This window comes from Carex rostrata, chromosome 16, assembly GCF_964058835.1.
Source record: "Carex rostrata chromosome 16, lpCarRost1.2, whole genome shotgun sequence".
Lineage (NCBI taxonomy): Eukaryota > Viridiplantae > Streptophyta > Magnoliopsida > Poales > Cyperaceae > Carex > Carex rostrata.
The window spans coordinates 219,096-233,812 of NC_135933.1; the positions used below are offsets into that span (position 1 = coordinate 219,096).

The window sequence follows — 14,717 nt, forward strand, 5'->3', positions numbered from 1 at the left end:
GAGATACTTTTATCGTGTCATTTACAAAAAAAAAAAAAAATCTAGGTATTCAATTATTCAAAGTATATACATTTCATTTTAATTTTAACAGTACATGCTCGGATAATATATATTGAACACATAACTTGTTCACTAAAAAATTAAGTGGAGAAATTAATTTCACAACTAGGGTTTATAGTTTAATTGAAGAGATCCTTAATTCCATTCCATCTGTGTCTTTATTAACAAATTTTCTCATTAAAATCTATGTTACATTCAACATCATTTTAATTTATGTCTCTTACGGGAATATGAGTTTGTATTTCTTCATGGAGAAACAAGACCTCTCACGATCCATTATGTGGTTTCTTTTATTTGTCAAATCAACATAACATTTTTTTTAATAAATAAATTAAGGGTTTGAAGTAAAAAAAGTGGTTGTTTAACATTTCAGTGTATACCGAACGGGTGTTGTGAATGGATTCTCTTCTTCCACCATTTAACATCATATAAGTACCTCCGTCCGGTAAATGTAAATAGGTAAGTACATGATAAACCACTTCCTTCCTGTGTTTCTGTTAACCTAGCTAGGGGCAATTTGGACATCTTCTTACGTTATTTGCTTCACGTACTTCTAGTTCTAACAGGTGTCTAAATTGCTTCACTTATTTTAGCATTTAATTCTCTTACCAAACATCAAATTAACATGCAAGGGCAGTAGGTTGTTTTGCTTTCGGTTGTGAAGTATATATATATATATATATATATCTTCTTCTTTTTTTTCCCACTTCACTACCGTCGGCACTATTGCGTACGTGATATATACTGACATACTGGTGTCTGCAGTCCTAATTGAAAAATTGAAATGCATTAATCAATCCCAATTTTTAATTACGACTTCCTTTTGGGATGATATCAAGGCCATTTGCAAAATCATTAATTTATTCCAAATTTCAAGATATTAATGCATTAATTCCATTATATGTAAATCATCACACGGCTCTGTACAGTACAGTACTGTCTAAGATATATATCTCCAAATTTTAGATAAGATTAAAGCATTAAGGAGTTATTCCAAGGGTGCTTAATTACAACGGGACAAATTATTATTAATTAAAAAAAGGATCGATGAAGCACCCATCTGCATGCATGCAGTGTTTGGTGGCAAAATATAAAAGGTCATGAGCACATGATATAAATCTTGTTAAAACTGCATCACCTGCTTTAGTTTGGATGGTATATATTGATTCAATTAATTAATCAGGAGTTTCAGAACAGTCCTTAATAGATTTCAGAAATATTGACAAGATAAGCCCTAGTCCCTAGAACTATGTTCACTTTAAAACAATTTTAATAAATTTGGAAAGATAAGTTGGGCCTGAGATGGCGGGTTAATTTTTAAAATGGGCTTTAGTATGACCCGATAGAAGGTTCTTATGAACCCGACCCGAACGAAAGAAGGTTTCTAATTTTCTATCCTCGGCTCCTTGCCCATTCGAGCCGCCCGCTAAACCTTTCTTCAGTTCCCTTACGGTTACCATGGCGCTGGCCTTCTCCTCCGTCTCTCGCTTCTCTCGCTTCTCTCTATCTCTCGATAGGCGTAGTTTATCGGCTTCTCGTATCCCCTCAGAGAGAAAAAGAAGACTCGCCAATGCCCATTTTTATTGCCACCGCACTGTTAGGCTCCCCTCTCTGAGCCGTTTCCCATCAGTTGGTAAATTTGATAGAGGTGTAATTACCATGGTAAGAGTTTTTTTTTTGTTTATAGATTTTTTTTAGTATAGATTAAGAAATAGACGTTCCAAGGAGAAGTCTAAACCAATTATCTTCCCAACACAAGATCTCCACTCTTCACTGTTAGTTAGGCAAGTGGAGGGGAGCCTAATATCACTGTAATTACACTCCTATCTTTTCCATATACCCCTGCAAGTTTGGCAATCAAAACATTTCCCATACCATACTCCTGCTCCCCCATGCCACAAATTCACAAAGAGAGAAAGAGTGATCTACAATGCGAATTAGGGAAACTGCTGAATCCTGATTCCTGACATATCATACTTTCTTGGCTAATGCATTGCACATCATGCTCACTAAATTTTTTCTGAGATATTGATTTTCTTTGTAAATTGTACATTTTCAATGGTTCTAATTTTAAAAAACTTTGGTCAGGCTACACCGGAAGGAAGAGATGAAATAACTATCCCTCCGCCAGATCTGTCATCACATCTATTCAAAAACAGAATAGTGTACCTTGGTCTGCCTCTCATTCCTGAAGTGACCGAAATATTGATTGCGCAACTCATTTTCTTACAAGAAGAGGATCCTCAGAAGCCTATTTACCTCTACATCAATTCTACTGGAGTAGTCAAGGTTTGTTGGGAACCTGTCAGTACTATTTGATGTCCTGTACCAGTCTGTAAATTCCCCCACTCCTATTTTTATGTACTGTATTTTACAACTGAATTAGGTGTGTGTGTGTGTGTGTGTATTACATTTTTACCACGTGCCATCTGTATCATATCGGCAATACTTGCTATCTTTTGCACCGTACCAGTACCAACCAATCTATGTGGTGAAGTCATATCTAAGTAAAGAGTGCATGCACAGGTTTAACAACAGTTCAAGCATTGTGTACTCTGTAAATACAAATCAAGCACCACAAAAGAAACAACAACAACAACAACAACAGGTCACAAGAGTAAATGAGAAATGAAATATTTAACTAGAGAACAGCAATGCCAATAATATATATCCATACACATAAACTTTTTACAATTGGAACTCAAGTGTTCATCTGTATCTTGATGGTTTACTTAAGATTTTTACATTTTATTAGTATAATGCCGCTACTTACCTCTTTTATTAATTATTTATTTCATGTTCTCAGAATGACCCGAGGTTAGGATATGAGACAGAGGCTTTTGCATTGTATGACATTATGAGGTCTGTATATTATTCTGTACTATATTGTACATTACTTTTATTTATTTTTACTATTCTTCTTTTCTTCATTCCGAAATTTTTAAGTGCTTCCCAGTTGTTTAAACCCCAGTTTGTACATTTTGGTCCAGGACCTGACTGGTTCTAGTTTGCGATTATGAAAAAGCTTTAATTATACTATAAAATGCTGTTTAGATCTGTCCCACAAGTCTTATCCTTCCCTAATAACTAACTGTCTGGTGGTAACACATCACTGTGATTACTCTCCTATCTGCACTTCTTTAAATAAAATTGAAAATACAAAATATTTGTTAAGAAAATCCTCATTTAACCCCCATAAAAATATAAAAGTTGTTCCATTGTAAACGCTCATAATTACAATCCAATAATGTTATTAATCATTGTATTGATATCAATATTTGATATTCTGCATTATGGTATGAAAAGGTTACAAAGGCATCTTGATGCCAAATTTGCTTTTGATGGCTGGATTCATTTCTGATGATTATAATAAATAAATAATAAACAACAACCTTTTGCTTTGACAGAGTTATTGAGCCACCTATTTTTACACTATGTGTGGGAAATGCTTGGGGAGATGCTGCTTTGCTATTAGCTGCTGGTGCGCGAGGGAACCGCGCTGCACTTCCTTCAACTAGCATTATGATAAAGGAGGTACCTCCTAGTTTCCCTTGGGTTGTGTATTGGTCTGGGAACCTTGTGCAATTTTGAACTGGAAACACCTTTATTGCCTTGTTTGTGCGATGTATATTTGAATATCAAAAAATATTTGTTAATATTGCCTTGTTGTCTTGTTTTTCAGCCACTGTGCAGGTTTCAAGGCCAGGCATCAAGTTCTGAAAATGCCAGAAAGGAAATGAAAAACATGAAAAATGAAATGGTACTCTCCTACTTCTTCCTTCTAGTTGCTATTGGTGTTACCTACTCCTAGTATTGGAGTTCCTGACAGGCATTCCATGATTAAATCATGTTTCATTATGGTTTTGGCTACTATTGCAATTGCTTCATTGTTGTCACCGTTATTTGAATTGTAAATGTGATCTACTTGATTAAATAAAGCATTTGAACTTTCTCATGATTTAGTTTTGAACTGATTTGCTTTTATTGTGGTTTTAATTCAGGTACATCTGTTAGCAAAGCATTCAGGCCAATCACCAGAGAAAATTGAAGAAGATATAAAACAACCCAAGTATTTCACTCCTATGGAAGCAGTCGAGTATGGCCTTATTGACAAGGTACAAGGGCAAATAAGTAATATTGTAAAAGTTAATCCTTGAGAAGTAGCGGTTCAAACGGGATCGGATATTATCCGTCCATATCCGGGTCAGTATCTGAATAGATACGGATATCCGATATCCGAATATCCGTGTAGATATGGATACGGATATGGTTTTAAATATTAATTATCAATATCTGAATAGTAGATATATATCATATAGTTTAATATATATTATAATAAAAATTATGTTATTCATCATTATAAAAAAAGGGATCCAATCCGTATCCGTATCCTTATCCGAAAAATAAAAGCGGATACATATATAGTTTTACCACTATCCGTTCCGTATCTGATCAGTTTGTATCCCTATGAGAAAGTCATAGTGTCACGTACTGGTATATTGTTAATCCATAAACAACACATTGTTCCATAAAAATGTTCAACTCAACAACAAATTGGAACCAAGTTGGTGTTAACTCCGTGAATATTTAAATCTTTTTTCAGGTCTTGAGCAACGAAAATGGTCCAGATGGCAATGTTATTTCACAACTTAGCAGAGTTAAGTTTCTATAGGACATTTAAATAGAAAAGCAGGCTAAAGTTAGTTTGTCATCGTTGTACAATTTCATTAATTTTTGAACAGGTTTTTGTTGGCGCAAGTGACAAATTTCATCATGAGTGTTTAGGATTGATATGTTGTTTTTATTTACTCGTAAATAATGTTTTGCTTCTGTGTTCTTATATATTACTCGTGTACGATATTGATCTGATATAGATGACGATCTCTACAAAAGATATTTAGATTCATATTTAATTTCCCTAAAAAAAGAATTAAGAAATAGATGTCGAAATTAACAAATCCATTATTATTTAAAGAAATAACATTGTTTTTCGAGAAATGTTCTGGTCTCTCAAGTTATCATGCTCAAATGCGTATCCCAACTAGTTTAACATAAAAAGTTTTTCAATTTTATCTAGCTTTCATTTTCAGCGTTCATATTCAAGTTTTTAAAATTTTATTTATAACATTTTAAAATGCTACTCGTAAACATTTAAACTTCTATCTGCAAATAATTAAATACCAAATCTATGTAGTTTTAACTTCTAACTACTTTTGTCTTCAAGCCAAAAAATAAAATATTATTTTTACTCACTTTATTTTTTAATTTCCTTTGATCACCCTCATACATTTTTCGACAATTCATGATGATTTTTTTACGAATCTAAAAATCCAAGTGTTTTCTACTCGATTTTCTCTTTCAAATGAGATCCATGAAGAAATATTATTCAGTTATTTTGAAATAGTTTTTTTTTTTAAGTAAATCCCATGATTACTTTAAATTTTCCAATTTTTAAACCTTAGTATGCAACCATTTAAACATCTGATGTCATCATTTAAACTACTATATTCAAGCATTTAAACCACTGATGTCAATCATATAGTATCACGCATTTAAACCTTTGTATACAATCGTTAAAAGTAGTTGTGTCAAGCAATTAAATAGTACTCATTGGCTTTGCTTTACAAAAAAAATAAAAAATAAAACAACTTAAAAAAACTCAAAAGTATTTCTTCATGGATCTCATTTGAAATAAAAAATCGAGTAAAAAATGTTTGTATTTTTAGATTCGCAAAATTAATCACGAATTATCGGAAAAATTGATGAGAATGATCAAAAGAAAAAAATAATTGGTGAAAGAAATCTTTTCTTTTATGGCTTGAATACAAAAGTAGTTAAATGTTCAAACTACAGATTTAGAATTTAGTTGCTTGCAAATAGAGGTTTAAATGCTTGAGAGTGGCATTTTAAAATATTAGAAATAAAACTTTAAAAGCTCAAATATTAACATTAATAATAAAAATTAGACATTAAATATTAACATTAATAATAAAAATTAGAGTGGCATTTTATGCGCTCGGTGAAGATTCATTTGGAGAAAATTATCTGGCTCCTTGTTTTTCTATCTGTACCAATACCAACAATAATGTTACGGCTATTTTAAGAACACTAAATTTGGTTATTCTCGATGAAATATATCTCTCTTGTTTCTCAATGATCTGCTACATTATTCGCAACTATAAAGTTACATTGAAATAAAAAAAAAAAATATATATATATATATATATATATAGAGAGAGAGAGAGATGGGCTATGGTGCATTGCAATGCATGGGCAGTGCATTGGATTATAAATTACCGATTCAAAGTCCAAATGACCGATCCAAACCGTTCATCTTGTTCTCCATATTAATATGTGCTTGGAAACCAAATTTTATATTTTTTGGAATTTTTTTACTATTTATTAAGCCACTTTGAAAATCTGAAAATCTGGGTGAACAGTAAAAAAGCAGTAAAAATTTCTGGACCACCGGATCGGCGACTTTCAAAGTGGCTTAATAAATAGTAAAAAAATTCCAAAAAATGTAAAATTTGGTCTCCAAGCACATATTAATATAAAGAACAAGATGAACGGTTTGGATCGGTCATTTGGACTTTAAATCTGTGATTTATAGTCCAATGCACAAGGGTGCCCATGCATTGCAATGCACCATAGCCCATCTCTCTCTCTCTCTATATATATATATATATAAAGTTACTTTAATCTTAAAAATATATCGAGTGGGGATATGCTATGCTACTTTAAATATATATACATATAGAGAGATTAATATGCTTTCGGTAGCATATGGACCGAAGTGCTACTTGTTCAGATTTAAAATTTTAAAATTTAAAAAGTTGATCTGAACCGTTCATCTTGTTCTCCATATTAATATGTGATTGGAGACCAAATTTTACATTTTTCTGAATTTTTTTACTATTTATTAAGCCACTTTGAAAATCGCTGATCCAACAGTGGCTTCTGATTTTACTGTTTTGTTAAGCCACCGTTGGATCAGCAATTTTCAAAGTGGCTTAATAAATAGTAAAAAAATTCAGAAAAATATAAAATTTGGTCTCCAAGCACATATTAATATGGAGAATAAGATGAACAGTTCAGATTGACTTTTTGGATTTTGAAATTTCAAATTTGGACCGATAGCACTTCGGCGCATATGCTACCAAAACATATTAGTCACTCTCATATATATATATATAGATGGGCTACGGTGAGTTGCGAAGTAAAGCGACTATTTTACTTCACGCTCATAAAAAAAATTCTGCTCGGTGAAGCATATTTTTGCCCATCTATGTAAGCTAAGTAAAGCTAGAGTGTGATGTGCTTACCAAGAGAGTTTCTCTTAATGAGCACAACTTCAAATGCCGAATCCAAACCGTTGAAATCCATATACTTCATGAGTGATGCATGTACACGCAAAATTTTGAAAGTTTCGAGTTTATTTACTACAAGGTCAAGCGGTCAAAGAAATGATAAAAATTGAATATATAAAATAACTTATAAATTAACTTATAAAATGTTTATTCCTTTGACCGCTTGACCTTGTAACAAATAAACTCGAAACTTTCAAAAAAATTCGTGTACATGTATCACTCATGAAGTACATGGATTTCAACAGTTTGGATTCGATATTTGAAGACGATCCGATATACTTTTGGAGTTGTGCTCACCAAACTCTCTTGGTGAGCACATCACACCCTAGCTTTACTCATGTAAGCTTCATCCTGACAGAGTGAATCTTGTGCACTGATTTGACTGTTTAGGGGTGGTAAGTCTCTGACATGAGAATAAGATGCCGTAGCATAGTGATAAGATATTCGAATTATATCTGAATAATAATTTTTTTGGGGGATGTCGAACCGAACGTCGAATTATTTGGTTGACCAAACTTTGACCGAATTAAACCCGAATAATTCGTGAATTTTACGAACTTTTCCCGAATTTTACGAATTATTCATGAATTTTTCCAAGAACAATTTTTTTTTGGTATTTTTTTTTTTGCTCTCTTGTGGGACTGAAATTTCTAATCCGGATAATTCTGAATCATTTCCAAATTATATCCGAATTATTCCCAAATCACAAAGTTTTGATCTCGCCGAACCGAACTGAATAATTCATTTATCACTGTGTAGTATGTACCGTAGCCCGTTAGTACTAGTACAGTACTACATATAGTACGTCTAAGAAAATCCACAGAGAATCTAAGTTTAACCAAACAGGGTTTAATAGTTGAGACTTGAGAGTACTTTCAGCAGTCGGAATTTATCTGGATTCCAAGCAGAGGAAAGCGGCGCAGGCCCAAATTCGCTTTTCCCTTTTACTTCCCTCGGCAACCTAATTTAATATTCTTCCAAGCCAATTCTTTCTCCTATCACTAGCGGAGCTTTCGCCGTTGTCGGATCCGACAAAGGGTCGGTTCTTTTGTCGTAATTCGCACCGAAAATTAACAGAGGGAGAGGAGAGAGGGAGAGACAGAGAGAGGTAGAGGTAGAGGGAGGCAGGGGAAGAAAGACAGAGATGATGGTTTTTGTGTGGCTCGTTTGTTTCTTCCTTCTAATCGGCCTCATCTCTCTCGTCATCTTCCAGGTTTTTCAATTTGAATTGCATTTCTTTTTCTAAATTTTTTTCCTGGTGAATCTCTTCGAATTTTTACGTTCGAGTGCAATGACCTTTTTCGGGTGTTCTTTTGTGCAGGTTATGTGCTTAGCAGATCTAGAGTTTGATTATATAAACCCGTATGATACGGCTTCAAGAATAAATAAAGTAATGATCCCTGAGTTTATTTTGCAAGGGACATTGAGCCTTCTCTTGCTCTTTACTGGGCATTGGATAATGTTTCTCTTATCTCTGCCATTTGTTTACTACAACTATACTCTGTAAGTGAATTTGTTTATGTTTTCAGTAAAATATCAGATCTGACCATGGGAATTGTTAAAGAATCTCTTTTGTTCTTTCTGGTCTAGTACCATACCAGAAATATATTATCAAGGTGGATCCAGTACTTGTACCAACTGGTCTACTGAACCTAGTTGATCTTTTTTTTTTGGTTGACAAAGGTACTTTTACTTAAATAGTTACATGTGTTTCATTGTAATTTAGAAAATCAACTTAGAAAACTTGGATCATTGTCTTTTTAAATGAAAGCTTTTTTTAAATGATTCAGAGCCTCGGTTAAGTCCCACTTAAAATCCAATCAAGCTTATGAAGCTTAAAAAACTTTTATTTTAGTACTGGTTTTAGAATTAAGATATATATACATGTTACATTTCATTTCTGATGCTTCAAATGTTTCTCCAGGTATCAGAAACGCCAGCATCTTATAGATGTAACAGAGATATTTAATCACGTCTACAAGGAGAAAAAGCGACGGCTAATTAAGCTTGGTTGTCTAGTTGTTTTTCTCTTCCTCTCCTTGTTCTGGTAAATTATTAAATTATGAAAAAAAATTGCCTGTATATGGAATGCAAAATTGCATACCCTTCAAGAAGAAAATTTCTCACAAGTACCAAGTATGGAGAATATTATTGTCGTCCTTTCTCAATATTGTTAAAAAGAAGTACCGGAACTATTCCCCGTGGTTTAGAGAACCAGTGGAGAAGGGTAGTTTGGGCATCTTTTGAAGAAAATGAGAGAATAAGAGGATACGAGAGAGTTTTTTTTTTTTTTTTTTTTTTAAGGGTCAGGTATAATATATGCTATGATTGAGCTGCACATGCTATTAAAATTTGTCAGGCAATAATGATATTTAAGGTCTTTATGGAATCAAGCATTAAGTGGAGCTCAGAAATACATACGGTTAACAATTTACTTTATTCTTAAATTCTTAGGATGATTTGGAGTGTCTTGGAAGACGAGTGATGATTGAATTGCCTCTCCTCTGTTTTCTCCTGTATTATTTCAACACCAGGTATGATTGTTAACTACTGAAGAATTGTTGTACCGGCCATTCATACCAGTATCAAGATCATCAACATGAAATTTTGAAATCTATTATGCAACATAACTTAACAATAACTTAACAAGAAAAAAGCTAGCAAATTGAAAAATTAAAGGCCGCAGTAATGAAACTGTAGTTAGTATATACCTGTGTGATACAGGTGTAGTCCACGGCCAGTTTAGTATGTGTACAGAATGTTTAATGGATTTGATAGATTTCACGACAGATAGATCAGATACTGATACTGGACCCTTGGATTGTTCTATACTTGTATTCTTTTGCACCTTAGGAACAAGACCTCATTTTTTTTTTTTTTTTTAGAATAAGCCAGGCATTTGCTATTAAATAAAAGGACTCATAAGGGTCTTCAAACATTCAGTTACAGACATCCTACTTCTATGCCAGCACTATTAGTGTCAGAAAAACATTGTTACACTTGATAATTAGTGCCCTAAAAACCTTGAGCCGGAGCTCATCCACCCTTGCTCAGTATAGAAACAAGTTGGAATCTAATTGTTGCTCTATTTGAGCCAGTCATTGTGTCCCTGTGTGATTCCGCGTCTCCTTTGCCTCCTGCTTCCTTCTAGCCCAGTTAGCTAACGTGTGAGGGCCCTGTACTGCTTCCCTGGCCGTGTACCGTATCGTGACCCTTTCTCCCATCATCTGGATCAATTCAATGTACTGTGCTATTGGTTCTGTTGCTCCCCAATAAGTGATGCCCTCAATGTTTTTGTTTTTGACATGATTGACTAGGGTCTGACAGTCCAATACTATCAGAATTCTGTCCTCACAATCAAATCTTTGGGGCTCCTGACAATTCATTAGTGTGTACTGAAGTGCCAATGCCTCCGCCATTAAGGGATCACTTGCCTCCATTGGTTCCATAATCGCGTTCCTGAACTGCCCTTGTTGGTTGTAAGCTGGCATTCCCCATCCTGCTTTTTTCCGGTTATCCCACAATGCATCTGTTAGCATGATTGTGTGATGTTCTGGTATAGCCTGTTGTTCTACTGGCTGCCTGTACTGCCCTTGTTGGTTGTAAGCTAGCATTCCCCATCCTGCTTTTTTCCGGTTATCCCACAATGCATCTGTTAGCATGATCGTGTGATGTTCTGGTATAGCCTGTTGTTCTACTGGCTGCCTGTTCCTCTGTATTCGGTTATTGAACCTTGATGTTGGTGAGAATTCCATCTGTTTTGCCTGCTGCACTATTACTTGGGCCGAAGTTTTCTTTGCTGCAAATACTTCCGCATTCCGTGCCTTCCATATGCACCACATGAGATTGCACATCACAGTGATAGAGTGTTCATCCATGTTGGATGTTAGGTCCAGTAACGCTTGCGTGAAATCTAGGTGAACATGATCCACATGCATTGTTAGCTCCGGCCCAAACCATGCTGCCCTGGAGCTTGAGCAAAAGAAGATCATGTGAGTTAAGAACTCATTTTCGGAATGGCATCTGGGACATGTAGGATTAATTGCCTGTATTCTCCTGTGCAGTTCTGAAACTGTTGCCAAACCGCCATGTACTGCCTTCCATAGGAAAATCTTCACTCTCGGAGTTAAACCTTCCCATGACCATATTCTTGCCCATGCTTTGATCTTCTCTTCACTGTTATGTATTGGTGGTCGCGCTTGTTGTTGCAGCACCTTATACCCTTCATTTGCCGTGTACTTGCCACTCTTGCCCTTATCCCAAATAATCCTATCTTGCAACAGGGGTTCCACCTCAGATTTTCTCACAAACTGAGTGATAGTCTGAACTGCTTGAGGTCCTAGCACATCTTCAATTAGGCCCTCATTCCATTTGTCTGACTGTGCATCAAATGGGTCAGCCTCTGACATGCTTAGCCTTGCATTTGTCAATCTCCTTTGTATTTCCCATCCACCGTGCCAGGGTTCATTTACTGCTGCAATGAGGGACCCGTCCCCCACATGCCAGTGTAACTGATCCTTGATCAATGGCTTGAGATTTTGAATTGCCTTCCAAAGCGGGCTTGAATTTGCTGCTCTTAAGGTCGCCCAGAAGCTTCCCCTTGGAAAATACTTAGCCTTCAGGATCAGAACCCACACCTTATCTGCACCAGGCGCTATTTGCCATACAAGCTTCATCAGTAGCGCATGATTAAACACTTTGTACTCTCGTATTCCCAGCCCCCCATCTTTCACATCTGCACACACCTTGTGCCATGCAATCAAGGACAGATACCAACCTGACCCGGTTTTTCCCCACATGAATTTACGAGCAATTTTTGTCATTTCATTAATTGTTTTTGTTGGGATTTCTGCCACTGTCATATAATAAACCGGCAAAAAAAATGAGAACCGATTTTAAGAGTGCTACTCTACCCGCAAAAGACAGCATTTCCATTCTCCAACCTGCTAGCTTTGAGTACATTATTTCTATTAGCAAGCCATGTGTTAGGTCTTGCTGTCTTCCTTCTGAGCTCACATTTACCCCCAGGTATTTTTCTGCACTCTCCGCCAGCTTTGCTCGAAGCTCTGTGAGTACTGTTAGGCGACAGTCTTCTTTGCAATTGTTGCTAAATTAAATTTTTTTATCAAAGAGCATCATTTTATCCCTTAATTTTCCTTTGTTAAATTGATATTCATGTTTACAGTAACTGGGCAATGAGCAATTACTGTTCCTCTGGATTATTGACTGGTTCCAGAGACCAAAACTCGTGCATAAACCACATCATAGGATCACTATGGTCAGGTCTTGTCTGGTCTAGTCTGGTGCCGATGTGATGTCTATATTGCATGTAAATAAATCTCTTTAACCACTTCAATTGCAGGGCATTTTCTGGTGACCAGAAATAGAGGCCTTAAAAATCTGCATGGAGTTCCAAGTTGTTTATCGAAGTCCAACTCAGATGTCTTCGAGTCGTAGGATAAATATTCTTATTGCTTCTTGGGTAATTTATGCCGCCCTTATTTGGTCCATGTAACATGAGAAGGTTTTGAATACACTGCAAAATCTGTGTATAATTTGTTGACTCTACTTGAACTTGATGGAATTATCTGGTTTGGGCCGAGCATGCCTATCAGATGTTTCATGCTATGAATTTTCAATTGCATATGCTCCTAAAACCCCCTCAACCTTCTATTATTTATTGGGAGCAACCTTACAAAATTAGGAAAATTTCACGTCACTTGGGCCATTTAGGAAATAAATGATAAAAAAAAGGTCTATATTGTTTTCCTGGTATTTTGTAGCAGGGCCACTGTAAACTCAATTGTCGGAGAGATTGATTCTCGGTAAAATCTCTCAACAAGTGTTTTTTTTATCAGAATTATCGCTACTGTATTTATAGCTGGAGCTAATTGGTTGATGCAAATTTTTATATTGATATGTTTATAAAGACTGGACATTTGACATACAAAATATTTATACTGAACATATCTTTATAAAAATTGGACAATTAAAATTAATGCTAGTTAGGTTTTAATTTGAATTGGAATTTCCTATAAATATTTTGTATCAAAAGAACTAGATGGTGTAAAATAGTAAAAGAAAATCATTGATTTTAAACTTTTCACCATTTTCAGCCAAAATTTATTGATTATCAAACTGATATTAATAGCATTAAGACTTTATATTTGACATATTTAAGTCTTTAAATCAAGTTTTTTAAATGTTTAAAGTGAAAGTATGGGTAAATTTCGTATGTCACTCAACTTTATTCTTTGTTACAAATTGGTCACTTAGTTTGATTTGTCTTCCGAGAGCTACTCAACTTTATACTGTTCCAATCAAATCATTCTGTTAATAACTCTGTTTAAAAAATTAACAGAATAACACATGGACGTCTAACTCATTATTTAAAAATTATTAAATCCTTTAACTTATCCTATTCTTCTTTCTCCTCCTCCTTTATATTCCAGACTTCGTTTTCATTCTCTCCTCTAACATAGAAACAAAAGATTTGCCGTTGCTCTCTGCAATCTTTTGTTTCTATGTTATTCTTCTCTGACCGCATGAAAATGCTACATTAGAGCAAGGTGGGAATAGAAGCACATGGCAATATGAGCTTTGGTACATTCAAGAGGTTTTTTTTTCCGTTACCCTGACAACAAAATTCCATAGGAGGTGAAAACAGTTGACTAGACGTGTTTAAAACCTGTCACAATTTTGTAATTCTTGTAAGAAAAATGAGAAATTATTATTATTAGTAAAAGTGTGATAGATTTAAACAAAAAGAGAGTTCAATCAGATACAAGATAGGTAAAGTGAATACTTGTCAAGGAGAAAAAATTTCATCTTGCACGGAGTATGATAGTCTGAAAGAGAAAGAATAAGTGGGAAGGAAAGAAGGAAATTTTCATTTGCACGGAGGAGAGAATTAAAAAGAATAGTTTGGAAGAGAAAGAAGAAGTGGGAAAGAACGAAGGAAGAGGTTTGATTCCAAAACGAGAGGTTTCATGAGTTGTTGAAAGCTGCCAACCCAATTATCGCAGTTTTACCTAGCACCCCACGTACCTGTTCGGCAAGACTCTAAGGAACTCCTTAATGTCTTAATCCATCTTAATCTCAACGAACAGTTCCTCCTTAGAGAAGCTTAAGCAGGCCTCCTTAGCGCAAATTCTTAAGGCATCCTCTCCCTCTCCTTTAGAATCTGGCCTCCTTTGTCGTTCCTTAAGCCCAAATTATGTTGTTTTCGGACAAATTTCTTCTCAAAAAGTTAGAACTCTTTAGCAACCCTTGTCCTTTTTTTTTATT

At 35.0% G+C, this 14,717-nt stretch overlaps 2 protein-coding genes across 2 annotated transcripts; both read left to right on the forward strand.

Moving 5' to 3' along the window:
- Positions 1-1,489: 1,489 nt before the first annotated feature.
- Positions 1,490-4,900, forward strand: CLPR4 (CLP protease R subunit 4). Its single transcript, XM_078317188.1, has 7 exons — positions 1,490-1,722; positions 2,149-2,349; positions 2,867-2,922; positions 3,468-3,594; positions 3,743-3,820; positions 4,062-4,175; positions 4,664-4,900. Exons 1-7 carry the CDS (start codon positions 1,519-1,521, stop codon positions 4,730-4,732), a joined length of 849 nt encoding a protein of 282 aa, XP_078173314.1. The 5' UTR covers positions 1,490-1,518; the 3' UTR covers positions 4,733-4,900.
- A 3,502-nt stretch (positions 4,901-8,402) lies between these two features.
- LOC144567136 (Cornichon family protein) lies at positions 8,403-13,080 on the forward strand. The gene is made up of 5 exons (XM_078317189.1): positions 8,403-8,643; positions 8,752-8,933; positions 9,355-9,477; positions 9,885-9,964; positions 12,793-13,080. The coding sequence occupies exons 1-4, from the start codon at positions 8,575-8,577 to the stop codon at positions 9,913-9,915; spliced, it is 405 nt and encodes a 134-aa protein (XP_078173315.1). The 5' UTR covers positions 8,403-8,574; the 3' UTR covers positions 9,916-9,964; positions 12,793-13,080.
- The last annotated feature ends 1,637 nt before the right edge of the window (positions 13,081-14,717 follow it).

What these genes read in the sequence shown, in the direction of transcription:
- LOC144567136 (XM_078317189.1), top strand. Translation starts at nt 8,575, where the DNA reads ATGATGGTTTTTGTGTGGCTCGTTTGTTTCTTCCTTCTAATCGGCCTC. An exon ending in TCTCTCTCGTCATCTTCCAG is followed by an intron (nt 8,644 to 8,751) that starts GTTTTTCAATTT and finishes TCTTTTGTGCAG; the next exon opens with GTTATGTGCTTAGCAGATCT. An exon ending in CTCTTCCTCTCCTTGTTCTG is followed by an intron (nt 9,478 to 9,884) that starts GTAAATTATTAA and finishes TTAAATTCTTAG; the next exon opens with GATGATTTGGAGTGTCTTGG.
- CLPR4 (XM_078317188.1), top strand. Translation starts at nt 1,519, where the DNA reads ATGGCGCTGGCCTTCTCCTCCGTCTCTCGCTTCTCTCGCTTCTCTCTA. An exon ending in GCATTGTATGACATTATGAG is followed by an intron (nt 2,923 to 3,467) that starts GTCTGTATATTA and finishes TTGCTTTGACAG; the next exon opens with AGTTATTGAGCCACCTATTT. An exon ending in AGTATGGCCTTATTGACAAG is followed by an intron (nt 4,176 to 4,663) that starts GTACAAGGGCAA and finishes ATCTTTTTTCAG; the next exon opens with GTCTTGAGCAACGAAAATGG.